This window comes from Talpa occidentalis, unplaced genomic scaffold (assembly GCF_014898055.3).
Source record: "Talpa occidentalis isolate TD23 unplaced genomic scaffold, MPIMG_talOcc4v2.1 talOcc4.11, whole genome shotgun sequence".
NCBI lineage: Eukaryota > Metazoa > Chordata > Mammalia > Eulipotyphla > Talpidae > Talpa > Talpa occidentalis.
This window is the reverse complement of record NW_023601104.1, coordinates 94,157,164-94,184,277: the sequence shown is the minus strand read 5'-3', so window position 1 is coordinate 94,184,277 and position 27,114 is coordinate 94,157,164. Positions and strand designations below refer to the sequence as shown.

The window sequence follows — 27,114 nt, the reverse complement described above, 5'->3', positions numbered from 1 at the left end:
AGATGTTAAAAGAATACTTAGGAATATTATGATCTATTTAATCAAATGAATTTGACTAGTCCATGTGCACTAGGTAGTATCTGTGCCAGGAATGCATGGTTAGTTTAATATTTGTAATTCAGTGTATTAATGAACTATAAAGTCATATGACCATCTCAATAGATGCAGAAAGAACTTTGACAATATCAGTGTTCATTCCCAATAAAAACTTTTAAGGAACTAGAAATAGAAAAGGATTTTCTTACAGTGATGAGGGGCATTTATGAAAACATGAGCTTGGCACCATGCTCATCCTGTGGCACCAATTGCTTCCCTGTGAGATTGGGAGCAAGGCAAGGGTGTCCACTTTCTCCACATCTGTTCATGGTGCTGGAAAGTTTAACCAGCACAATAAGGCAAGAAAAAAAATTAAAAGATATCAGGATCGGAACAGAGAAAGTAAAACTGCCTTTATTTGCAGACAACATGATCAGCTACTGAACCTACTAAAAGACTTTTATTTATTTTTTCGAAAGATTTATTTATGCATGCAAGCACTGGGGTACAGGCCAGAGGTGTGGGGGGTGAGAGGATACACCAGAGACAGAGTGGGGAGCAGAACAGGCAGACGACCGAAAACACTGCTGAGTGGAGCAGCGGGCGAGTCAAGTGAGGTCTGCTGCACCATGTGGCTAGCTCCCTGGTCGGGGATAGAATTCATGCTGCAGTGGCTGCGGAAGCTTCATAGGTTGCGTCTTAACCCATTGTGACACCATTGTGACACCTGTAACCCATTGTGACTTTTAGAACTAACAAGTCAGCTTAACGAAGTTGCAGAATTCAAAGTCAATGAACAAAAATTAATTGTAATTTGACACACTGGACATGAAGAATCTGAAATTAAAGAATTTTAAATACCATTGACAATATCATCGAAGTGTGAAATAATTACAGATAAATTTGACAGAAGATGTGCAAGATTCTTTCCATGAAAAACTACAAACCAGTTCTGAGCGAAGCCAGACGAGATCTAAATAAAAGAACCACAGCCTGGTTGGCCGCAGAAGAGTCAATAGTTCCAAGACAGTTCCTCTTTCCTGCTTAGTCCAGCCCCTGAGCACACCCAGAAGGGCACCTTGTTTTGTAGGAAAGTGACCTGGTGGGGAGCTTGGCTGCACAGGCTTGTCCTTAGGTGCGTGAGGTGGAAGGTGAGGTCCCGCATGACTTCCCGGGACAGAGGGAGGAGGAGGCTAACAGCCAGGGCTCAACTAGGAGGGCACTCCAGGAGGACTGTAGAGCAGGGCCAAATGGGAGGCAGAGACTCACCCCGAAGTTTGACAGCTGTTCTCTCCAGCTGAGGGGATATGGATACTCTTACTTTTTTCTTTGTATTTCTCTGAGGGTTTTTTTGGCTCGGTTTTTCACAAAATACACTATTCCCACTGTCATCAGGAAAACAGCAATCTCGAGTTGGTTTCCTGTGGGACTTTACTCTTTTGCACGACTGTATAATGCAAATTTTATAAAAAGAAATTGTCTTATGATCAAGAACGAAAGGTAGTCAGGAAGAACCTGCCCTGTGGCTAAAGCAGTAGGTCTTGTTCCCGATTTCAGGAGACCAAGCGCCACCTGATGGGCCAGTGAGCCGGGCTTGAGCAGGTGACTGCCCGCATCTCCCTCCTCATGTTCTTTCCAAATCCGATTTTTGTGGCGAGCGCAGAAGGTCTCTGGTTAACACATCAGGCCGCCCTGGAACATTTGATGGAAGACTTAACTCCTTAACTCTGCGAAGGCAGATGGGGGTCTCTAATTACTTAATTGAGAAAAGGCACACACTTCAGGCTGCCGGGTGTTTGGGAATTAATCTTTAAAACCTGACAGTGAACATTCAATTCAATTAGGGAGAGCGATTAGTGGAGCTGCTTCTCTCCGGCCGGGAGCGCGGAGCAGCGGCTGATCGGTCTGCATCGATTCTGACGCTATCTCATGTCTGTCAGCCGAGAGCCCAGTGGCATTTTTCACTTCCGAGGGGCGCCGCTGGGCAGCGTGCGGGTTGACGGATTTCCTCACTGTTTCTGTAGCTGATTCACGAGGCCCTGGCCAGCTTCCTGGTTTGCTCCCTGGTGCCAGAGGTCTAGTTTCTTCTTTCTAAGACTACAGCACGATCCTCCCTCCTCCCTCCTCCCTCTTCTCCCTCCCCCTCTTTGGCCCTTCCTTTGCTCCCGCCTCTTCTTCCTACCCATTCCCTTTGCTTTCCAAACTCTCTCTCCCCTCCCTGCTTCCTCTCCCTTCCTTCCACATTCCCCCTTCTTTCTCTTTCCCCTCCTCACTAACATTAACATTTTTATTCAGTATTGTGGGATATTTTAAACACATGCTGAAGTGCCCGAAGTGGACGCTAATCGCCTGTGTGCCCACACTCGGCTGGCTAACCCCAGTGCCCGGGCCCAGTTCTCATGTGATCTGCCTAGAGGACGGAATGCAGGGGTCTCGCTGTCCTCTGGGATAGGAGGCTTTTCTCCAACCTCACTGGCCTCTTCTTTTCAGAAGCCTTTCTTGGTTTGCTCTCACCTCCCCTGCCCTCACTGAGCGTGCTGTCTGCAGGGGGACTGTGGGGTTCCACGCAGCTCGCATGTGGGGTGTTCCGTGACGGTAGCCACGGCACAGCCTTGCCCTGTGCCTACTGCTGCCCTGGCCTCCAAGCCCACTCCTGGCCTCCCTGCCTTAGTCATCGTCCTTCCCTCTCAGTGCTCGACTCAAACCCTGGAGTCCTCCTGGACCATCCTCACCCGAGGAAACTTTCCAAGCTGGGCTCTTGCCCACAGCCTTGGGCTGGCCTGAGCCCGCTCCTCTCTCCCCTGACTGCCCGCCCCTCCCTCTCCCTCACGTGTCAGAGTGGCCCTGATCCTGCCTGGAAGCTTCTTGCCCTGGTTTCCAGTGCCCCCTCTCTCACGCAGGCTCTTCCCTCAAGGCCTCTGCTTGGAGAGGCCCTTCCCACGGCCATCCGGCTATTCTGCTGACCAGCCTGCTCCTTATATGCCTCCTGGAATATGCCTGCCTGCCTTGTTTGGTGTCTGCCTCCCCCTCTAGAATGTGGGGTCTCTGAGGGGAGGGTCTTGTCTGATTTGTTCACTGCTGAGCACATGCCTGGCTAGTAGCAGGTAGTCAGGAAGTGTTTGTTGAATGAATAAATGAATGAGTTAAATTGAAATATTTGACCACATTTAATTTTTCATTTGTAACTGATGGAGGACAGGAGTGGAAAAACCGGAAAGGAGGTGCCACAAAACCAGAACCTGACTCACACAAGGAGGTGGGGGTAGAGGGGATTAACATGACCATGACCCTTAGGTGCCAGTGTCTTATCACAAGGCAGGAGACCAAGCAGGACCAGATGCTCTTAGGGAGTGGGGCATAGACCTCAGGGGAAAGATAAGGAGATTGGGCCTCCCTGGAATTTCCGGTCCCAACATCAGCAACAAGCAGCTACTCCACAGAGGAGTGACCCCTCCCAAAGAGGAAAGGACTGTATCAGGGCAGTCTCTGCACAGGCTCAGGGCAGCACTCCCACCGCCCACCCGTGCATATGCAGTTGCCTCTTCTCACCAACTCTCTCCCTCTGTAGGGCAGCAGCCTCCTGTCTGCCCGTGACCTGTACCTGCCAGGACTTCTCCTCACTGACCTCCCTCAGCGGAGGCCGTTCTCAGGGCCGCCCGCCTGCAACCAGGCAGGCCTCTCAGCAAACCTCTCCCTTTCGGAGCAGCTCTTCCTGTCCGCTTGTGTCTATGCAAGTGTCTTTTACTGTCCTGTCCCTTTTCTAATAAACCTGGCCCTTTAAATGTAACTGTGGATCTGCTAGACGTAAGCGGCCTGTTCAGCCACCATTATGGTTACCTACAGTTCTGCATTCCTATACAAAGGTCAGAACTGTCCAGTCACAGTCCCATGAGCCAAACCTTACAAGGCACTTTTCATATCCATCAGGAGCAGAAAGCTTGATCACCCTGGGAAGGGTGCGCATCAAGAGGTATGACTGGGAATGCCCGGGGGGCTGAGGACGGATGCATAAACTTACTCCTGACTTATACATCATGAGATATGACCGGGAATGCCCGGGGGGCCGAGGACTGATGTATGACAAGGGACCCCAGAAGCTGATCAGTTGCATGCCTTGTTGATAAGATTAGGACCATGGCTGGGGGTCTGGGATAATTACAAGACTTGGTCATCAAGCTCATAACATGGTCAGCAGACTCGTGTCCCCCAAGCCCTAGATAACATTTCTGAGTGTCCCCTATCCTTTTCTCCTTGTCCTCCAAACGCATGGAGCTGATGCTGTATGATTATTCTATCAATAAAAACGGCCAGGATCTTGCTCTCAGCAGCATCCTGCCTTGTGCAGCCTGCTCCACGACTCCCATGTCTTTGTCAGTGTGGTGTTGCGTGATGCAACATATAACCAATGTCTCTGTCTCATGGAGAAACTCGTCTGGGAAACTCACCGCGTGCCGCTGAAAGGGGAGCTCTGGTGACAACTTTCCCAGAGTGACCCCAAGGACCCCGCACTCCAAACCCACTGACTCCAAAAATCAACATCAGAACCACTTCAGAGGCATCAAGCTCACTCACTGGCTGTGTGGCCTCTCAAACTCCATTCTCAAAACTCTTCATCTTTCAAAGCTGAGCCACTGCCCCCTTTAAACAGCTCTGCCCCTGCCCTTACTCCCCAGCCCTGGTATTACCCTCTACTTCGGTTCTCCATGGTTCTGATGACTGCAGGGACCTCCCGTAAGAGGAATCATGTGGTATTTGACCTTCTGGGTCTGGGTTATCACACTGGCCATCCTGTGGAATGCCACGGGGGCTTCATCCATGCTGGGGTGGCTGTCAGGATCGCCCTCCTTTCTGAGGTGGGTAAGATGCCACTTGGGGCTGGTACTCGCCCATCGACATGCACTTGGGTTGCACTTTTTGGCCCCTGTGAATAGTGCTGCTGTGAACATTGGTGACTCTGGTTTCACTTTGTGGGGTGTAACCCCACAGTGGGGTGGCTGGAGACACTGTGAGTCCGTGTTGCATTTCTGAGACGCTGTCCTGCAGTTCTCCACCATGGCGCCCCCTATCACTCCCGCCAGCAGTGCCTGGCCCAAATCCTCTCCTCACTGCTTGTCCTTGTCTTTGGCAGGAGCCCCCTGACTGGCGCCACTGGGGTGCCCCGCGGTGTCCGTGCGGCTTGTCTTACGCGCTCAGCATCTTTTTTCTGTGTCTATTAACCCCGTAGCTCTAGATCATTGATTTGACTTTACTTGTTCTTGGTAAGTCTCACTTGCACTCAGCACTGCGGAGCACAGCCCTCCACGTGACACCTGCTCTCTCGCAGTCCTCGGGCTGCTTCCTGTTATTTCAGCCTCTATTTCCCAATGTAAATACGGCTACTTCTCGGTTTTTCAGTCTTCGACCTCAGCTGTTGACCCCTAATAAAGAAGGAAGGCATTGAGCTTTCTCAGCAGTCGGCTCTCGACCTCTTGTTTTCTTAAGTGGAGACATTTACATATTCCCGGGAAGCTCTGGGGCCTGGTGCATTTTCAGCTTGGGAGGAAGATCTGCTCCAGGATCTGCTTCCTGGGTGTGCACAGTGTGTTTATTAGGCTCACTGATGTAGTGAGGGAGGGTGGGAGGGACAGGGATTTTGGGTACCAAGAGCACTGGGCTCTGTGCCAGGCACGGAGCTTCGAGGTCAATCTTCTGTCCTGTCTCACCACTGCCAGGGACAGTGCTCTTCTTAACCGCCCGCCCCACCGCGTATGGAGGAGGCAGTGGAGGGGTCTGCAGAGGCCCAGCTGCTCCAAAGCCACAGCATACAGCAGGGGCCCATTGACTGGGAAGAGGGGAGTATGGGGGGCTGCCAGTACCCTTCCTGCTCCTCACCTTCATTTCTCAGAGCCACCCCAGAGGGAGATGGGATACCCCTTTTCTATCGGCAGCAACACTGAAGGTAGGAGCCCAACTCTGTTGAACATCCACGTGGGCATCCATACCGGCCCCGGGCCAGCCCCTCAACTCCACCCTGGGAAAGCAGGTGGGGCCACCCTGCCCCACTCACCCATGGTCCTGGCTCTCCGATGGGGCTTCCAAACGTGTTTCAGAGCAGTCCTCAAGAGCAGCCCAGGCCTCTGCCCTGCCTCAGGGCCCGTGGGAAGCCAGGACAGTGGATGGTAGTAGCTTCTCTCCCAGAGAAAGGACAACTTGCCCCCCAGGCAGATCTTGTTCCTTGCCTGATTGTAAACGGAGAGGCAAGGTCTCTGAGGGACCATGAAGACCCCTGCTGGGGCTTTGTCCACTCCAGGACCCAGAAAGACCCTTCTTGGGACACAGGGCCACGCTGGGAGAGGCTGTGATGGAGCTCTGGTGTAACAGGTGTGGGCAGGTGCCAGGGGCAGGTGGAGAAATGTGGGTTTTCTTGCTGCACCCCTCTAATCCCCCCACTCGCCCCCGTGCCTCCCTCTTAACCTCAGAGCCCTCAGTGCTTATCGGTGTCCTCTGATTTTTGTGTTTTACCTTATTGAATTGTCTGCTGTGTAAGTGCCCAGCATTTCATGTTATCATTCTGACTTGCTTCACTCCACGCAGTTCCTGCAGACTCTGCATGTTGCGCGCAGGGGCGGTGTTTTGCCTTTCCCCGTGGCTGAGCAGTATTCCGCGTGTGGAGCCACCGCGCATTCTCCATCTGGGTGCCCGTGGCTGAGCGTTCAGGTTGCTCCAGGGCCAGCCTTGGTGAGGGGTGCTGCTGCGGACTCTGCGGGGTGCCTCTCTTTCTGTCCTGACTGTGTTACATTCTTTGCATAGATGCCCATGAGAGGGATGCCAGGCCCACTGCATTTCCATTTTTAGTTGTGTATTTTTTAACATTTATTTATTTATGCATACAAGAACCGGGGTACAGGCCAGAAGTGTTGGGCGGGAGGGTGAAAGGATTCACCAGAGACACAGTGGGGAACAGAACCGGCAGACTGACTGAAGTACACTGCTGAGGGGAGCAGCAGGCGAGTCGGGAGAGGTCTGCTGCGCTGTGTGGGTTGCTCCCTGGCCAGGGATCGAACTTGTGCTGTGGAGGCTGTGGACAGCTTCATAGGTTGTGGCTTAACCCCTTGAGCCACCAGAGAGGCCCCATTTTTAGTTTTTTAAAGATAAACGCAGAGTCCATTCGACACTAGCCGACCAGTTCGCATTCCCACCAACGTGTAAATAGGGTCCCTCTCCCTCTGCGCCCTCTCAGCCCTTGCTGTTGGGGGCTCTTTATTCTGCCCTAGTCACTGTGTGAGATGGTGGTGCACTGTGACCCTAATCTGCGTCGCCCGTTGGGAGCGGTGGGGCATGCCCCCACGCCTTCTGGATGTCCTCTTTGACTTTTCTGTCGTATTTGAAATGCTGTTTTCTTGTGGGCTCCCTTAACCCCAGGAAAACTGTGGGGAAGGGGTCCTCTTAACCCACCCATTTTCCACTTCTCTGAGGACTCGTTGAGTGTACACATATTGTCTTGAGGTAAAAGAATGGGACCCTCGTTCCACCTCAAGGCCCCCCGAACTGGAGGCTGGGCCTGCGGTGACGTCTGGCTGTGTCGCCCGTAGGTGTGGAACGCCGTGGACTCGGGGAGCTGCCTGCAGACCTACCACCTGCACAGCGAGGCGGTGCGGGCAGCCCGCTGGTCTCCCTGCGGCCGGCGCATCCTCAGCGGTGGCTTCGACTTCACCCTGCGCCTGACAGACCTCGAGACAGGTGTGTTTCTCTGCGTCGTGATGCCAGGGCCTTCTTTCTCAGAGCTGGCACCAGGGTGGGCTTTTTTGTTGGGGGGTGTCTCTGGGGTCACAGTCCCCAGTGGACAGGGCTGCAGGCCCAGGGAGCAGGGCCTCGGGACAGGCCTGTGCTGGGAGCGTGTATCTAAGCCATTTGCTGGGAATTTTGAGGCGGGCCAGCTGCCCAAAGGACAAAGCCCAGAGGTGGCCCAGCCCTGGGTAAAGAGGCAGCTTTTTAACCAACCTCTGACATGTAACTTGCCATGAAGTAGCTCTAGCTCTGTCACAGTGTCCTTAGGCTGGCATGGGTTTAGAATTCCTGTCAATTCATTATGGCTGAAGGGCCATGGGAATTGGTCCCAGCTCATAAGGAAAGTCCTCAAATGAGTTCTGCTTTGATGCCCACGCTGAAAAGGCATCTGGGTAAGATGGGTTTGTGCGGGTTTGTCCTGGGGGGCTCTTGACAGACAGGGGAGAAGAAGAGGGCAGTCAGGGAGGGTGGTCCTCCACCCCGACGGTCCTGCGCACCCAGGGTCTGGGCCAGCAGGAGTAATAACTGGGATCCAATCAGGCAGCTCCCAATCAGGCAGCTCCTCCCACTGGGAGGAAGCACGGGGAGGGAATGTGTGGTGTTTAGGACGTTTTCCCAAGCTGTGGGGTATGTTTTGCGTCTTGAGTGTCCCCTCTGGGCTGCTGAGGGGTGGCCTGCAGGAACCCCGGCTGAGCCTCAGGAGCTCTGAGTGGGGCTGGTGGAAGACTGAGGGTGTGTTGGCCACCGTGGTGAGAGGCCCTGCGGGCTCCATCCTGTGCCTCAGGCTAGTCCTTCCTGCAGGCCTCCCTGCTGCCATCCGCTGCCCCACTTTATGGGTGAGGGGACCGAGGCTCAGGAGTGTGACGCCTGGCAAGTGGGGCTTGGAGTCATCTGTGCATTCTCACGGTGCTGGTCCCAACTGCGTGGGGTCTGCTGCTCTGCCCTTGAGGGCTGAGCTTAGGGAGTTGGGTATCATGAGATGATGGTGATGACACAGCAGGTACTGTTACTAAGCACCACCATGTGCTGAGCCTGCTCCTCCAGCCTGATGGACGGGGCCTCATTTAGGGCCTACATGTTTTCCTGGCTGACATCACCTGGATATTCTTTCACACGGCCAGATGTGCACAGGCCTGCCAGCCCCTCACCTGCTGACTGACCCCTGTGCTCCACTGTCTGCATGTCCATGACGTGTACAGGATTGGAGATAGGTGAAGGAATCAGGGATGTGCCCTATAGATGCTGCAGATGTGCAGGGAGAATTCCAGACTGAGTGATGGGGCAAGATCCAGGAACTCTAAGAACACCTAGCCTGGGGAATCAAGGCAGACTTCCTGGAGGAAGTGAGACCCAGACTGAGGCAGGACTTAGGTGGACAGAATCTGGGTGGAGGGGGTGTTGTTGAGGCAGAGGCTCTCAGCTGACAGCGGAGAACAGGGTTGTCACAGGAACAGGAATCATGTAGTGATTGTGGAAATGGTGGGTACAGGGAGCTGGGGGAGGTGAGAGGGAGTGCAGGAATGGGAGCTTGAGCTTTATGTGGTTTCTGGTCTGTGGGTTGTTTATTCCCCGGCACTGCCCCTTACTCCAGGGTCACTGAGTTCCCATGGGGACCTCTGCCACTCACCCTTGGAGTAAAGAAATGATGCTGCTGGATTAAGCAAATACAGATTCATTTGGTCACAGTAATGGAGAGCTCACCACTGAGATTTGATCTCATTTGCTCTCACCACTGAGAAGTGGCCCTTTGTCATCTGAAATCTCTATCAACAGATGTTAAACAGACCCGTGCCTCTGTGCATGCGTGGAGGGGTTTCTGAGATTTTTAGATGGAGAGCTAGAGACTGCCTCGGCAGGGGGCGGCAGTGGCTGCTGCTGGCTTTGGAACAGGAGGGAATCATGGCTGATTTGGGCCTTGGGCAGATCTCCTTGGGAGCTTCTCTGGCTGGTTGTGACCAGAGACTGGGTGGACAGTGGGGGGAGGAGGTGACACACCTTGCGAGTTGGCACCCTGGCCCAGTCCACGCCTCCAGTTGTGATGTGTTGGGTGGTACAGGGAAGGTGTGACTCCTGCCTGCAGGGCTTTGCCACCCAGTTGGGGTGCTTTCCCGTTCCATACCCTGCTGGTGCCCAATACCTGGCCCCTGTTGGAAGACCTTTGTGTACTCAGTGGGTAGTGACTGAGCACCTGCTATGTACGGGGCCCTGCTATGTACAGGGGTGTTCAAAGGGTGCAGACCTCACCCTCGGGGAAGTCATCCAGACAAGTCCTCAGGGCTTGTTTCTGTGTCCTCTTTGGCCAGTGTGGGCGCTCCTTGAGGGAGGGGGCCTGTCCCAGTGGGCCTGCTTCCCTGCCACTGGGCCAGGGTGGGCTCCGAGCAACTCTGGGTATAGATGAGACAGAGCCGAGGTCGGGTCCTCCTGGGCAGTGAAACCCGTCAGCTTCCTGCCTCATCCCTGCACCCTTGCCTGGCCAGGGCTGAGCTGGGGGTCTCTTTTGCAGAGGCTGGGGTGAGCTTGTGCAGCCCCTGGGTCTGCTGGCCGGATTTGACTTATCTTGTCCTTTCTCATCACAGAATCTGAGCTCTCTTTCCACTTGATCTGCCTTTTTCCGCCCTTGGTGATTTGGCTTTTTCATTTCAATCTAATTAGAACTCCCTGCCAGGAGAAGGCAATGCAGGGTGTTCTCACCGCAGTGCTTTGGGAATTAGTCACTCGGTGCCCATTGTCGTTAATGGGAATTTGGCGCCAAGGCCATTTATCCTGGTGTCCTCAATCAATACAGTTAAAAATCTGTGGATTCGAAAACGTCAATACCCAGCCTGAAATATGGAGGGCCAGCAACATTTTATCTCGTTAATTTATAGTTCTGACGGGTTGTTGGCTTATAGAACAGCCATGAATCAACACTTAAATAAAATCTGCTCACAGATTAATTATTTTTGGTGCTCCCGTTTTAGTCTGTAATCTTCCTAACAAAATGTCTCTGGTGCATTAGGCTGCGGTGGCCTTGGGGCGCTGGCCGGCTCCACCAGACCTGTGTCACCTCCCAGCCTTCTGAGTCAGCTGTCCTGCGTTCCAAATCAGTCTGTCTCCCCAAAATCCCCATCAAGCTGGTTTGTTCTAAGTGCTGCTGGCTTATTGAAGATTCTGGCCTCCCCCCACCCCCTAGTAGTCACCCCCAGCCTGCCATTGAGGCCTGGGAGGGATGCAGGGCCTCATGCTTTGCATTTGTGTGTGGCTGCAAAGGAGGTTGGCCTCCCCCTGAGTCCCCAGGAGCTGGTCTAGCAGGGCCCCGTCCTTCCTGTGCCCAGTCTGCTCTCCTGGTGCGAACCCACCCATCCTGGACACCCCGTCAAGGCTGCCTGTCCCTGCTCCCAGATGCCCAAGGCAGCAGTGTGGTGCAGGAGCACAGGCAGCCACCCTTGCAATTCCCTGCCCCCCAGCTGGATGATCTCGAGCTGCTCCTTCTCTCCCTTCTGCATTGGTGTAGGGATGGGGTCCTAGTTGGTAGGGATGTTGAGGTGAACAGCTGAGTGCCCGGCACAGGGCAGGCACTTGATGCCTTCTCTTCTCCCACTGCTGCCCTCTGAGACCCTTCCAGAAGGTAGGAGGTGGTTCCAGCTGATTCTTGCTGAGTGTCCAGAGAGCCTGGAAGAGGCTGGTCCACTCCCCCAAATGGGGCAGGTCAGGATACTCAGTCCAAACACCCCCAATGGCCCCTCAAGCTGGAATCTTGGTGCGGCTCTTGGTCTCCATGTGGGGCCCAGGACAGACTGGAAGGAAGGCTGGTCCTTTGCCGTTCCTCCAGCTCTCCAGGACATGTTGGCCTGGGAGGGTATGGGCAGGCTTCCTGGGGGTAGCACAGCACGTGCCCGCTGTGCGGAGTGGGTGCACAGACTTCCCACCGGCTCGCCTGACCCTGCTTCAGGCTCCCGGCGCTCACTGCTATGGCAGGGGTTGTCCGGCACTCCTCACTCAGGCGCCCCCCTGTCCTGGCTGGCCGCTCTGTTCTGGATGTCCCTGTGTCCTACGGTGGGGGTGATGGTGCTTGGAAACGAGTGACCAGTTGGGACTGGATCCTTAAATGACCACTTCCTTGGTTTTCCTAGAAGTACCTTGTGATGTGTCTTGGGCTTTTGCATCTTGGCTGGGGCCCCTCACAGAGACGCTACTGCGGGGAGGGGTCTCCGGGCTACCCTAGGGATCACCTTGCTTTCCAGAATGTGGCTTGGCCTGTTCGTAGCTGACAGGAAGACAGAGATGCAGACCCTTTGCTTCTTACCCACTTGCCTCCGCTCTGACCTGGTGGGGAGACTTGTGTGAGGCCACGCAGCCAGCGGTGACAGAGCCGGAACCAGCCCTGGCCTGTGTGGCCAGCTGAGGCTCTGACTGTGGGGACCCTGGCCACAGCCGTTTCCCTGCTGCGAAGTAGTGGTCTGCTAAGCTGATTCCTGGCAGCCACTGGGCTGTCACCTGGGCAGCTCCCACCTGGGAGGAACTGTGCCCAGGCCCATTGACTGACCCCCTCCTCTTAAGTGACCGGCTGGAGGACATTCTTGTGGCTGCTGACAGTTGCTCTCTGCAGGAGAAGCGTCAGCCCTAGGGATTCTAGAACACCTTGTGAAGGGACAGAGAGAAGTGTCCAAATTAAAACCCTTGCGAGGAATGCCAGGGGCTCATGGGCTTTGGAAAAGGGTCCCTTTGGCTATGCCCTCCTGGACCCTGCCCTGCCTTGCAGAGGGCCCCACAAGGCCCTGCCCTGCCTTGCAGAGGGGCCCTTGCAGAGGGGCCCACTCTTAGGCTCTTGTGCACCTTGGTGGTAGCCCAGCCCATTTCAGAGGGACTCAGGTAGATGTCCTGCAGGCGCTGTGAGGCCGGAGGCCAGTCCACAGCAGGTGCTGGTGGCATCACGGGCCTCTGCTGTGGCGTGTCCGAGCTCTGCCAGGTGCCTCATCTTACGCCTCATCCTTCTAGTTTGGGATGGTGGCCCCTAGATCTGGACAGGGAGGCTCCGAGGATTGCTGGAGCCAGCGAGCTGACCACAGTCCCCTGGCTGCTGCCCCTTCAGTGCCCCCTTGCCCGGTGAGCAGCTGCCCGCACTCCGCCCTCCCTCTGGCGCAGGTGTGACTCCTTTCCTGTCCCGTCCATCATCTGAGACCCTGTCTCCTAAGTCCGTGCCTTCACCAGCCCCACTCCCGGCCCTGGGTTGCGTGAATGTTCTCTGGGGCCGGCCCTTCCCCTTCCCCTCTCCTGCCACAGCCTCTTGCTCGTCCTTCCCGCACCATGTGGGGTGAGACACCGGCCCAGCTGATGGATATTAAATCAGGTTTTCAAACTTCATAAGGACACCCTTATCTCGCACTTTGGAAAGTGCCCACATGTCCTTCTGCATCTCCACAGACGTCTGTCTTGTCATCCCCTTCTAATTAAGCTGGCGCCAGCCCTGGGGAGAAATGAACGGTGGTTTTTAATCAGCGGTTGCGGTCTTCACCGTTGCTGCAGGGCGGCGGCGACGCTTCGACCCCATCACTTGGCAACCGGCTCCCTGCGCAGGTAACTTCACCTCTGTTGACTGACCCTGGGGCCTGAACACGGTCACAGGTTCCTGCTGCCCTCTTGGGGCGTTCTGAGTCCCAGAAAACCCAGGTAAACCCTTGGACGCATCTTATTTGCAAGTTGACAACTTGTTTTTAAAAAATTTTTTGGAAAGTTTAGTCTCTTGAGATAATTAAAAGCCATGGCTGACGTGTCTGAAAGTGGTGACTGGCATCCTGGCACCATGGCTGCGGCCTCTTGTCCCTCTGCCTTGTCTGGGGCTGCGCGGCGGACACGCGTGGTCTCTAATTCCCACGACAACCACCTCACGTGCTAGGACCCCTGGTTTGCCCAGATGGCCCCTGTCTGACTCACAGCGTTTGATTTGAAAGTCTTAAGTGCCTGTTCTTGTTAACTTTGAGTCAGGATGGCTGAATTTACAGCTGGCTGAATACCACCCGGAGGATGAGCATAACGATATTGATTTTAGTGGAATGAGTCATATGCCGCCTGCCTGCGAACGCAGGCTCAATCACCACTAGCTGCCAGCATCAGCTTTCCCTGTCAGCGTCTTCTCTACACATTCGTGAGTCTGGACGTGAACAAAGAGCTGAGGAGAAGGAAAGGTCACCAACCGCTCTTGGGCGGGCGGGGCGGGGTCTAGACAGCTGGGCTCTGGGGTTAGACGGGCCCAGCCTCAGTGCGCCCAGCTCCCATGTCCCCAGCTATGAAAAATGCTTCTTCCACCTGCCACGCAGGCTGGCGGCGGGGCATGTGCAAGCCCGGGGCACAGGTGCCATCTCCCTAGAGGGGCGGGCATGCACGTCCCTCCTCCTTCCTGGGGACCCACGCGTGAGTTTCACCTGGCAGGTACCGGGTGTTCCCAGGGGGCAGACGTGCTGAGCGCTCCTGGTCGGTGTTGAATAGATGGGCAGTGTTTCCCCAGCCATGTGGGTGGTCACCTGGGGAGCGGAGCAGGATGTCTCCACCTGAGAAAGGAAGTGGGGTTGTGGGGTGGTACCTGGCCACTGTTATCAGGTGCCTGTCACCGCGACATTGGTGATGGAAGCAGCTCGTAACAAGTGTCAAGAGAACAAATTGAGCTTCTGCATTCTGTTTTAAACACATTTTTGCTTTAATGACGATATATAGTTTATTTTTTATCATTATTGGTTCCAGGAGGAAAAGAAATTATTTTCCCCCTAACTCCAAGAGGTCTGAACAGCTCCCATACTGGTTGAGTGCATCACAGCAAGATCGATAATGCCAGGGTTAGCGGGTTGAATATTTTAAAACTCCATTTTCTATAAGCAGCATGCAGCAAATAAATTGACTTTCCCATAATGAACATGTAAACAAGCAAGTTCGTCTCAAGGTCAAAGGTTAGGTAGCAAGTGATCACAGTGGTTAGAGCAACAATGCCTGGAAGGTGAACAAGCTTCTCCATGTATGCCAAGGCAGAGCAGGTGTAACAGGGTGGTCCCCAGGAAAGGGGGAGGTTCCAGGTTCCCTGCCCCACCCAAATGGAGGGTGGAGCTGAGCAGGGAGAGAAGCAGCTGCAGAGGAGACTGAGGAAGGAAGGAAGCAGGATGGAGCCAGAAGGAGACCTGGAGGAGGCGCACGGAGCCTAGAGACACGTGAAGAAACTGCGCTTGTCTTTTGGTCGTGGACTGGGTGACACAGATGTGGGTGAGACCCGTGGGGAGGTGACCATGGCAGCTTTTATCTTGATGTTGATTTTGCTCTTTTCCTTCCGGGCTTGTCTGGCCGTTTCTGACCCTTTTCTGTGGGTCCCCACTGGAAGATGCTTTAGACTTGTGGCAGGCTTTGGGGCCTTGCTCTGGGCCAATTCCATTTGGATGGAGTTTTACCCACGAGGGGACGGGTAACTTTGGGTGCTTGATTTAAAAACTAAATTCTTTGCCTTTTCTGTATTGTTTCCTAATTGTATTAAAGTTCCTTCCCATTAAAGTCTCATATGTTTTGTGTTGATGCGGCGGATGGCAGAACCCATTTAGAATAGGCAGGTTTGCGGGGTTTGGGCTGCCCCTCTCCCTGCCCTGTAACACAGGAACTATCCTGACAAGAAAGGGCCTCACCCGCGTGTGGCTGGTGTTCCTGTTCATGGTAGTTTTTGGTAAATATTTCCAGCCTTTACCCTTGTCTTTAACAAAATGTAGAGGCCAACACAGGCCCTGTATTTTCATAGCTTTAGGCCACTGGAAGCTCAGAATCATGAATCACTTAAGGTTCCTGCTGTTGAAAGCTTGTATCCCCTGGTTTTAGCTTTTCATTTAAGCAAAGAGGAAGTCATCAATTTGGGCTTAGCTTTTCTGGTCACAACAGCTCCTGCTGCTCCCTGCAGTCTGCCACCGCCCCCCAACACTTCACCGACCACGCGGGTTGCCTCCTGAAGCCTTCCGTTTGAGGGTGCTCCTGCCCACGGTGCTGCCCCTGGAGGTGGTGCCAGTAATGGGGTGGCACTGGGTCTGGTGGCCCTGAACAACTCTGCCGCACCCCCTCCCGCTCCCACATGGCGCCAGGGGAGGCAGGTCCTGATTTCCGGGCCTGGCTTCATCTCGGGGTCCTCCCTTAGGTGTCTGGGATCTTATTACAAAACGTAAAACCTTTCAATTCTGAATCCTCTAAAATAAAAACATACAGTACAAGCCTCGTCACTGTGAGTTAAAGTAGGACGACTAAACTACAGCTTGTTTCGTTAACTGGAACATTTTAGTACTTAAAAGACATAGATTCTCTCCCTTTGGGGGTTGAGGAAAACTAACATTTGGAAATAGATTCCATTTTAGCAGAGAAAGTTCAATCACCAGCTTAGAGCAACTCGGCTTTCACTTTTCCTCCCCACCTTTCCGCATTGTTGGCAACACTGAATCACTGCACTCTTTGAACCAGGTGTGGGGAACCCACTGCCATTCCTGGAATCAGCCTGCGGCTGCGTGCCCAGCGGGAAGTGAGGGGAGATGTCCTCTGCCAACGGGGCTGTTTCTCCTCTTGGGCTTAAGCCTGGCCTTGAATTCCAGATGAGTACAGAGTGGCCAGGAGGTGTGGTTGTCTGCAGACTTCTGGCTGCAGGGCCTTCTTGGTGGTGGACTCAGTAGCCGCTCTCTCCTTTTCTATGGAGAATGTGGTAGTTCCCTTCCTCAGCCCCAGACGACCCCCAGCCACGTGGCGGGCAAGTGTCTGCCTCAAAGTGCCAGCCCTGGGGCCCATGAATGCTGCTCCCTTCCTGGGACCGCCTGGTATGTGGAGACCATGTGGGGCAGCCTCTGCTTCAGCCTCCGAGGAAGGGCATTTGCCAACCGGCTGCAGCAGCCTTGCTTTCTGCTCATAGCTGCAGCTTCAGAGATGAGGAGGAGCTGGGGTTCTGCCGAGCCTCGGAAAGGAGGGTCAGCTCTGAGAGCACCAGGTTCCAGTTCCACGAGGGACACAGCATTTTGGTTACTTGAGGTCTGGTGGGTGGACAGAACCCCTAGGCCGCCCAGAGTCTGCTTCTCCTCCACTGAGAAGTCCCATCACACCACTGCTTGCGTGACTCAGAAGGTTAAATTACCACCCTGGAGTCCCTCGTGTCCTGCTGGAGAATCTCTTTCTGGTCTCTGTCCATCTCAGTGGTTCTCAGCGCTCTCATAACTCAAGAACAGGTGTTGATCTCCAGGCACTGTTTGTGTCCAGCCTTAAATGGGTCTTCGACATTCTACCAGACAAGAGCCCTGTTTGCCTTGAGCTCTGCCCTCAGTCGGCAGCTCAGCTGTGGTTATGGCCCCTTCGCCTGTGTGGATGGTATGACCTGAAGGGCAGCCCCGACCACCTGGCATTGACCCTCACCGAGGCCATGAGAATCTCAGCGTGTGGTTTCTCTTAGCAAAGCTGTCAAGGGCTTATTGAGCCTGAAGAGGTGAAGAGGTAGCAGGTCTTTGTTGACCAAAAGTTGACTGTTTCCAAAATTTGCTCTGATGACACGATTGCCAATTATGAATCTGTCCCTGGAAGATTAGAAAAAAATCAACACCCTTCATCATCCATCGAGGTATCACTGATGTTTTAACAAAGAACAGCGAATTATTGCTTTTCGAGAAACTTACACTGCGGAAGGAGCATTTTGAAAACAGATGTTTTTGTTTCCATTGTTCTGTTATTTTTATTGCCAAAAATGATGCGAATGTGTCACCTATTAAAAATTCTGTTATCTTTTATTAGCTCTTAATAATGTACCCTCAACGTGGGCATAGTGTTTTCCTAATCTGTTAGAAATTCTCTAAATGAAGATTTCAGTGGATTTTGAATTGGGCTGTTACGGGTCTGAGAGCGTGGTAGTAACCCCTGACTAGTTGAGGGAACTGTTACTTGGCAGCAGGGCAAATGGTGCTTTACTAACGAAGCTCTGGCCAGGTCCTTTGCATCAGTGGTGGACAGAATTGGGACATGCCCCCATTGCTGGCAGTGAAACCTTCCAGATGTTTCCGGGAGGACTGTTTGTTGGCTCTGACAGAAGCTGTAACTGGGCTGCTTTCAACTCACCATGTCACAAAAAATTCCCTACATTAAAAAAAAGGGGGGGGGAAACACTTCAATTCTGGGGCTCGCACTAAAAATACTACAACTCCTGCTTTATGATTTCAAGCAGCGTGTTGATATTCTTAGCAGTGGCATATTAAAAATATTTTAAAACACCAGTTATTTTATCCTTGTCTCATTTTCCAAAATGTTCTTTTCTCGTGTTTGCTTTGGTGCTCATCACCCATGGGCATAGCCTCCATGTGGACCCTGTGTGGCCTTGGGCTCTGTACCAGGTGACAACATAGCTATGAGATATTTATTTTGTGATCTGAACATTTTCTGACTCTCTCTTGTATTTTTCTGTTGTAGGAACACAACTGCTTAATGGTCAAAGTGACTTTAGAGTCACTGCTTTGAAGTTCCATCCGCAAGACCACAGCATCTTCCTATGTGGAGGCTTCAGCTCTGAGGTCAGAGCTTGGGACGTGAGGGTTGGCAAGGTAACAGCATCTTCTCTGCTTGGCCGTCCCCCTGGGGAGCTTGCCTCGTCAAATTGAGCTATTGGGGCAGGTCAGCATCTATATATAGGACCCTTGAGGTGGAATAATCATCACTTAATATTTAATCAGTGTTAAGCATAATTTTTAAATATTTTAAAAGAACATTCTTGAGAGTTGTTGAACTATTAAAACATCACAGACGCCCTTCTATACAGCCTGTTACAGAAAATATTTGAACACCTACTCTGTGCAAATGCTCTCAGTGATGTGAGAGGAGCCGCCTTGGGCTCCTCATGGGGGTACCACGTAGACACAGGTAACAGGTGCAGGGAGGTGCTGTGTGGGGGTGCTTGTGGGCACACTTGGAGCAGAGGGGCTAGCATTCATGGGGGTGTTTTCAGCTTGGTGCCAGGAAGGCTTTTTAGATAAAACTGCGTTACCTCATCATGGTCAGTCCCACAGAGAAGCGGTCTCCACTCCCACCCTGTACCACTGCCTTCACAGCCTCACAAACAACACCTCCTCCTCCCAGTTGTTCAGGCCCAGACCATCAAGCTCATCTCTTCCTGTCATCCTCCCCCACTCACCTAAGCCATGGACAAAACCTGTTGGCACTCAGGTTGAAGCTGCCAATCTCTCTTTGGCTGGGAGATTTACATCAGTCTCCTTTCCTTCCAGCCCCTTTCTGGTTGCTTTTAACATAGCAGCCAGAGGGGCCTGTCACAGCGTGAACCAGAGTGTCACTGCTGGTCACTACCTGCCAGGCTCTGGGCTCACTCACCATAAAAGTCCACCGGCCTTCTTGACCTTCCCTTGGGCCCTTGTTATCTTCAGCCTCGCCCTCCCAGGAGCACATAGCACATTCCTGCCTTGGGGCCTTTGCACTGGCTGCAACACCATGGGTCTTGGCTTGTATTAGCAGTGGGGACTGAGGGAGGGTGTCGCGCTCAGGGCTGAGGGGGCCTGTAGGGAGGCGCAGTGAGGAGGAGCCACGACCCCACTGCTTCTAGAGCCCTGTGGCTTCAGGGTGGCCAGCTTGGGAGACCTGAGAAGCACGGGTCTGAAGGAGGCGCAGTGCTGATGGGAGGTTCATGGTAACACCTGTGTCAGACTTGACTGTGAAGAGGGTGAGGAACATCAGGGAGTGTCCTCCTCCCCTGGGGATTCCAGGTCCCACCTGGAGGGCTGTCACCTGCTTATCTGCCATGCCAAAGGCTCCACCTGAAGGCATCCCTGTTGGACAGGGGAGGCCTCCAGCAGGTCTGCATGAGTGTGGGGGAGGCAAGGCACCGCCATGTCTTGAGTTGGTGCTTCAGCCACTGCCGGGAGCTCTTTTCTCGACAGGAGGGTGTTCTGAGAAGCCTAGAGTTTATCCATAGGTGTCTTGTATCAAGTGCATCACAAATAGGAGAATTAGAGCAAAGAGAAATAATGCACTTTTTAAAACAAATAAAATCACATCTTTCCATACAAAGAAACTTCTTATAAAAATACTTGGAAAGAGAAATGTTACCCATAAGGAAGTGGACACAGTGGAATTAAACCCACTAGACACTGTATCTGGAACAGGGACACTTGGTGAGTGGAAGCCCATGAGGGTGCTGTGAGTGGCCATGCTCAGCCAGCTGTCTGCAGCACCCCCGACCCCCCAGCCCCTGAGGGCCATGCCCCACCAGGGCGCGCTTACTGATTTTGGCCTCGAAGACCAAACACGTAAGAGACTACTCACCAAGGATGCCATCTGATTTAAAGAGTTTGTTAAAAATATTGGATTTTCTCCTCGGGCAGTCGCCAGCTGACGAGCTATGGAAATGCTGGGGGAGAAGCAATTAGAAGCAGATGTTGCTGTGACTGGTATTGGCATGTTTGCGAGTCTCTCCCAAACTAATAATGTGGGCAAAGGGAGCTGTGCAATATTTGTTTTTACTTCCTTTTTACCAGCAATCCGACGGCCTCTCCTCCCTGCTGGGGTCACAGGCTCGGCCAGGCTCCTGGGACAGCTGTGCTGCTTCAGTGTGTCTCCTCTGACAGGAGTTGTCAGGGATGGGCTCAGCAGGAGTGTGTCAGAGAGGAAGGGCTGGTGGGTGGGGTCTGGGTGGTTCCAATGCCAGCCTCTGGGCGCGGGAGCGTGGCGCTGTCCCTGGTGCTGAACTCGTCCGGGCCCTCCTCGCGTACCGCTGAGTGGCCTACATCCAGCGGTGGACTTTGCAGGTGGATGCGGGGGGTGGGGGAGTCGTGTCTCAGTTTAAAATCAAGGGAAGCCTCCCATTGCAGAGACGACAGGAAATAATATCTTACTATAAAGGTAACATGAGCATATGGAAAAATGGAGAAGTAGAACGGGGGGTGGAGGCAGCCAGAGGTAAACATCAGTGACATTTCGATGTTGTTCTTTCATCGTTCTTTTCCCTTGTGTGTGTTTTAAAGATCATTTGGTCTTATTTTACACACAGCAGCATGTTTGCTTTCCTCATAGCATCATACAAGTTTTCCCTGCTACGTGCCCGTGCATCCTCACGGTGCAGGGTGCCCGGCCACCACGTGTTGTCCCTTTCCCTGCACCCGCCACTGTGTCTGACAAGAGTAGGCACTCGATAGATATGGATCCAGGAGCCAATCTCACAAGCCATTTCCCTAGGTTGGACATTTAGGATATTTCATTTTTTTCTTTTCTTGCCATTTGAAATAAATAAATGTGATGGTGGAGATCAGGGGTCAGCAAATTATAGCCCAGGGCTAACTCTGGCTTGCTGCCTGTTTTTGTCAATAAAGTTTTATTGGAACATAGTCACACTCATTCATCTACGTATTGACCACGCTGTTTTCATACTAAGGTGGCAGGTGGTAGAGGGTTCTAGACCACGCATGGCCTGCAAAGTCAAGCATATTTACGGTAGGGCTGACCCTTGCTATGGATATTCTCTGCCTATGACATCTTTCATCCTGCTGCCTAGCAGGGCTGATCCTCTCCATCTGGCTGGTGAAATGGATGCCCCTTGCTCCCGCTGTTACAGGCCTCCTCCTTTAGAGAACTCTTCTTCGGTCAGGGGTGTTAGTTTTCTCTCTCTTGTTGTTCTCTCCAAACACACCATCCTGGTCTAGTTTGTAACATACTCTTCTGGAAGTATCACATTTGTGCAAATAGTGTGTTCCAGATTTGGGTTTATTTCCTTAAGCATGGGTCCTGGAGCTCAGCCTCCTGGGTCAAAGCGAGTCAGTGTTTTGAACGTAAGAGGCCAGTTCCTGGTGGTGGAGCTGAGGTGTGCTGGTCTGGGCACCACCTCAGGGCATCTGCCAGCCTGAGAGGGTGGAGTCTGAGCAGTGGCTGAATAGACAACTTTCAGCTTCTTCCCAGTCCTTGAGCTTGGCACTTTCTTTAGCTTGGCCAAGTGATGAGCGCTGGGCCTTTGGACTCTCTGATCCAACCCTTTTCATTACAGCAAATGGGCTGTTTGGCCCCCGGCCTCCTTTTCTTGGCTGATCTTACTCCGCCTGGGTTTGATGACGGAGCAGCCCTCATCACACAAGTGTCTGGCTCTACTTCCAGCTGATCAGTGGGACGTGTTACCATGAGCACGCTGACTCAGCTGGCTTCCTGCCATCTGGACTCCTCTTCCTCCCAAGGTCTGCTTGGACACAGGTGTGGTCTGGAGCCCAGGATGTCTGGGCTCATGTCACTGTGGGGGTCCCTCACTCCAGAGCCCTTCTGGGCCTCCGCTGGTGCACTGGCCTGAGCCACAGGAGACTGGGCTCACACCCTCTCTCTGCCACTGCTCCGCTGGGTGATTTAGGTGACTCCCTTTGGCTAAAGCCTCTCTCACCCACAGTTTCCCAGTGGCATGGAAAAGGGACAGTTGAGGTCATTGCTCAAACCATGCATCAGGAGCACCTCGAGCTCTTGTTGGGGTGCAGATTCTGTTACAGCAGGTCTGGGACGGAGGCAATGTTGCAGTCAGCAGAGATGCTGTAACAAAATACTGCATCCTGTTTTGGCTTAAACAACAGGAATGTGTTTCTCGCCATCTGGAGGCTGGAGCCTGAGATCGGGCACCGCACGTTGGGGTGGGTCAGGGCCCTCTTCCTGACCTGTAGGTGCCTCCGTCCTGGTGTGTCCTGCTGGGGTGGAGGGAGTGAGAGCTCATTATGGCCCCACCCTCCTGACGCACCTAAACCTAATCACCCCCCACCCCCCACCTCCAGATACCATCATATTGGGGCATAAGACTTCAGCATGTAGATTTGAGGGATACAGACATTTAGTCTCGAAGATGAGAGCCTGCATTTCTCGCACGTTCCTGGGAGAGGAGCGGCCGATGCCCATGGATTGGATCCCGCGTGTCTCTCTCCTGAGCAACCTTGGCTTTTGTCCTCGGTGGCCTGCATCACCAGTGGCCATCTCATGACCTTCTTACAGGACAGTGAGCCCCTTTATCTGACAGGTGTTCACTTGCAACCACCAAGGTAGGGGTGGGTCAGGCAAGTGCTGCCTGCGCCTGGCATCTCCCACAGGCTCAGGACAGGGCAGGTACTTGGGGTAACCTGGAGTGAACTGACAGGGTTGGCTGCCCTGCCCATCCTGAGGGAGCCTGGCGGGGACACCCACCTGCCACAGCACAGGGGCAGCAGCACCCTGGGGTCTGTGCAGAGGGCGCCCGTGGAGGCTGGAGGTGTGGGCAGGTTAGACCCTTCGGCAGTGGGGTGGGCTGTGGTGGTCAAACTCTGCAGGTCTCCCCAGGTCTGAGCCCTCGGGTGCCCTGATATTGGGGCTCTGACCAAGTTACCTGCCTTGCTTGTCTCCAGGCTAGCAGGCCCTGGCTCTGTACCCAGCAGGGCAGCGGAGTGGCAGAGCGGAGTATGGGACACAGGCCCAGCTCACTTAGGCACCTGCTCCACGGGCCCGGCCCCATGGCCGTGACGCCACAGTCCACTTCAGGATGACCGTGTAGCTTGAGCCACCGCTAGGAAGGTAATAAAACATTTCCCCTTTGTAGCATCAATTCAATTTGTAGAAAAAATTCCTACAGAAACTTAGAGATCCTTTTGCACATTTAGTGATTCTCCCTTTCTGCAAGATCACTTAACAGCACCCCAACCTCAGGAAAGTGCTGTTTAGCCGAGCAGCTTGTCAAATGTAGGGCATGTGGGCCTGGAGCTGGGTCTCGACCCCAGATCCTCTCATCCGGGGGGTGTGGTTGGTGTTCGACTGGCTGCTGTATCTGCTCCCAAGAAAGAGTTTCAAAGTTATGGCCCTGCTGGTGCTCTGAACTCCCAGCCTGCTCTCTCCCTGGGTCTGCGAGCATAGCACTGCCGCTCCCCTGATGAGTTACCAGGACTGCGGCAGGCTTCATGCTGCTTCCACACTTTCCTCTTTTCTAAAGTTTGTGAAGGGTCTTCAGGAGTTCCAGATATTGCATTTGTCCCATACTCTGCAGGATGTGTCCTTACAGGCAGGGGACAGTGGAGGAGGCTGCTTCCTGGCTATTGTCAAGCCCCTGGGGCCTGGGAATCAGCAGGGTCCCAGCAGGAAGTGAACTCCCCTGAGGCAGGAATTCTGCCTCCTGTGCTGCTGTATTCCCAGCATTTAGCAAAGTGCTCAGGTCCTTCCCCCTAGGTGGGGGCGGGGAATGCGGCTCATTGACTACCAGTCCCACCAAGACCAGCTTTAAAACCCCAGGTAATGAGCCGGCCCCGGTAGAAGCAGACCCAGAGCCACCGATTATGCATTTGTTCATCTCACGCCTGGCCATGGGCATCCTGAGCAGGAACCTATGCCCTGGTGAAGTGGCCGTGATTGCTATTCCAGATGCCGGGTCTTGGCTGATACTGCGCCCCCACCACCCTCTGCGGCCTGGTAGAGTTCGGAAAACTCCAAGAGGAGTCTGCTAGATGCTTGGAATCACAGCCTTGGGGTGTGATTTGGTGGGTGGGTGTTTTGTAGGATTTCTCCTGTGGCGGGGCACACCTGCGCGCACCCCATGCGGGAAGCTGCTTGGAAGCTGTGGCCCTTAATCTGGTTCAGCCGGTAGTTTTCAGGGTGCCGTGGCCAGGTTGCTTATTTGTCCTAGTGAGGTTTTTTGATTACTCTCCGTTTGTCTCTTTCATCAGCTTTATATTAAAAAGCCTTTTTATTTTCAGCAAGTTGTACCTGCTGTAGCCCTAAGTTTTGCCTCAACCAAACTCCTCATGCAGATAAGGGCAGGACTATAGGAGGCGGAAGGGCCGGTGTGGGGAGCTGGTATGGGAGGATCGTGGCCCCAGGCTCCGTGGATCCCAGGCTGGTCTGGTCTTTTCCAAGCTCCTTAGCAAGTCTGTGCTGTGCTGTATTCAAATTCTCAGTCCATTCAAAAATGTTCTGATTTTATTTTTACTTCCTCTGTGACCTATGGGTTATTTAAAAGTATATTGTTTTGTTTCGAATATATAGGGAATTTCCAGGTATCTTTCTTATATGCCTTCCTCATTTCATTCTGTCATGGTCAGAAAACACACTGGCTATGACCGAGATCCGTTCTGTGGCCCAAAACGTGGTCTGTCTTGTTGGCTGGTCCGAGTGCCTGAGGAGCGTGGGTCTGCTAGAGTTAAGCAGCCTGCTCAGCCACCATTATGGTTACCTGCAGTTCTGCATTCCTGTACAAAGGTCAGAACTTCCCAGTCACAGTCATATGAGCCAAACCTTACAAGGTGCCTTTCCAATCAATCAAGAGCAGAAAGCTTGATCACTCTGGGAAGGGTGTGCATCAAGAGGTATGACGGGGAATACCCGGGGGGCTGAGGACTGATGTATGACAAGGGACCCCAGAAGCTGATCAGTGGAATGTCTTGTTGATAAGATTAGGACCGTGGTCGGGGGCCTGGGGTACAGTTTCGATGACAACACTGGTCATCAAGCTGATAACATGGTCAGCAGACCCGTGTCCCCCAAGCTTGGATGACATTCCTGAGTGTCCCCTATCCTTTTCTCCTTGTCCTCCTAATGCACAGAGCTGATGCTCTATGATTATTCTATCAATAAAAACAGCCAGGATCTTGCTCTCAGCAGCATCCTGATTATGTAGCCTGCTCCACGTCTCCCATGTCTTTTTCAGTGTGGTGTTGCCTGACGCAACAGGGGAGGAATGTGTGTCTTGCCCCACTGGGCGAGAGTTCCGTGACACCATGGCCCGCTTCTTCGGTGGTGCTGTTCGGTTCTTCACCTTTGCTGGCTTTTTTGTCTCCTTGTTATTGCGCTTAATGATGGAGGAGCCTGGAGTCCCCGCTCTCATTGTGGGTTTGTGTATTTCTCCTTTCATATATTCCTTTCTTGTATTTCTTATATTATTTCTCCTTTTATATTCCTTCCTCATTTGTTGTATTAATTCCATCATTTCTTTTGCTTTCCGTATGTTGGAGCTGTCACTGCAGCTTCAGGGGGGCTTGCTCCCAAGTCAAAGCTGCTAGAGAAAAGAAAAAAAAAGAAAGGAAGAAAGAAAAGAAAGTGCCAGCTTACGTCTGAGCTGCTTGCTCCCCCAAGTTTGCAGCTCCCCTGGGGCTGTATTGGGTCCAAAGTTTTCGTTGTGGGCAGTGGGACCGGGCATCTTGGGCCCATGAGGACTTGGAACCTGTTCTTCTCTTGGCCCGGCCCTTCCTCGCTTCTCCTGGCTAGACAGAGCCTGTCCTAAGGTCCCCACGGCACCCCTCCCCCATCTCCCGTCTTCATCGGTGCTCCTTCTCTTGGTGCCCCTTCCAGAGCCTCCCTCAGCCTGGGTTGGTGCTGCCAGACAGCTGGGCTGGGAGTGCCTTGAGGCCCGGGGGATGCGACAGTCTCTTCCCACAAGCATCACGCCCCGAGATCTTATATTGCGTCCACCTCAAGTGTGTCTTCAAGAAATGATCTCGCCAGCTTCCATGAGTCTGCAGTGCTCCGTGACTTAGGAAGGCGTGTGTGAGCGAGATTCATGCCCCAACCTCCTGTCCTGGGCTGGTGTGGATGGCCACACCAGCCGGGTGTGCTTTGTGTGCCTGTCAGCGGGCAGCGCCTGGAGCCCAGGCTTTTCTTGCTCCCTGAAGGAAGACTGCCTGGGTGCAAGCAGATCAGGCTGGAGTGGGGAGGCTGGGGACTCGGGGTGTGGCGTGGTTGGGCTGTGCCCACTGGTGACACTGTCAGAGAGGAAACCAAGGGCCGCCTCTGCACACCTTTTTACACCAGGCACAATTTCTCAGGTTTTAATTACAGTCTTAAAAAAAATTCTGGTTACCTGCCTTGCCCCCTTCATTTGCTCCTTGAACATTTGCCAAGTCTCTGCCATATGTAGGGCATCTCCGCATTTTACAGGATGGCAAGAAACCACAGGAGATGCCTCATGTGCAGTGCTGGCACTGCCAACACCCACTGACTGGACCCAGCTAGGAACCCTGTGCTGCTGGGGTCGACATGTAAGGTTGTCCGGGCGGTCCACTGCACACAAGCACCTAGCCAAGGGGTAGGTGGGGCTGGACTCCAGCCCATGCCCAATCCATGGGGTCACCTCCACTTGAGGGAGTATCTTTTTCTGATACAAACCACATGGCCAGTGGTGGCCCTGCTGCTGCCCCAGCCTGAAGGAACGCACTCCCCTGCGGCCCACAGCCTTGCCCCAAGTCTGGCCCCTGCTCTCTCCCAGGGACTTGGCTCCACTGTGGCCCACCCTTTTTGTTTCCAGGCTGTAGCAAGGGGCATCTTGGAAATAGCAGATTGAACATGTGCCCTTCCAGGTCAGACCTTGTGCACTGCCCAAGC

At 53.4% G+C, this 27,114-nt stretch overlaps 1 protein-coding gene across 1 annotated transcript in view; it reads left to right on the top strand.

Moving 5' to 3' along the window:
• WDR25 (WD repeat domain 25) overlaps nucleotides 1-27,114 on the top strand; it is a 127,193-nt gene that overhangs the window by 72,693 nt on the left and 27,386 nt on the right. The window contains exons 4-5 of the mRNA XM_037501853.1: nucleotides 7,608-7,755; nucleotides 18,229-18,359. Coding sequence (XP_037357750.1) covers nucleotides 7,608-7,755; nucleotides 18,229-18,359 — 279 coding nt within the window. The remainder of the gene's footprint in view (nucleotides 1-7,607; nucleotides 7,756-18,228; nucleotides 18,360-27,114) is intronic.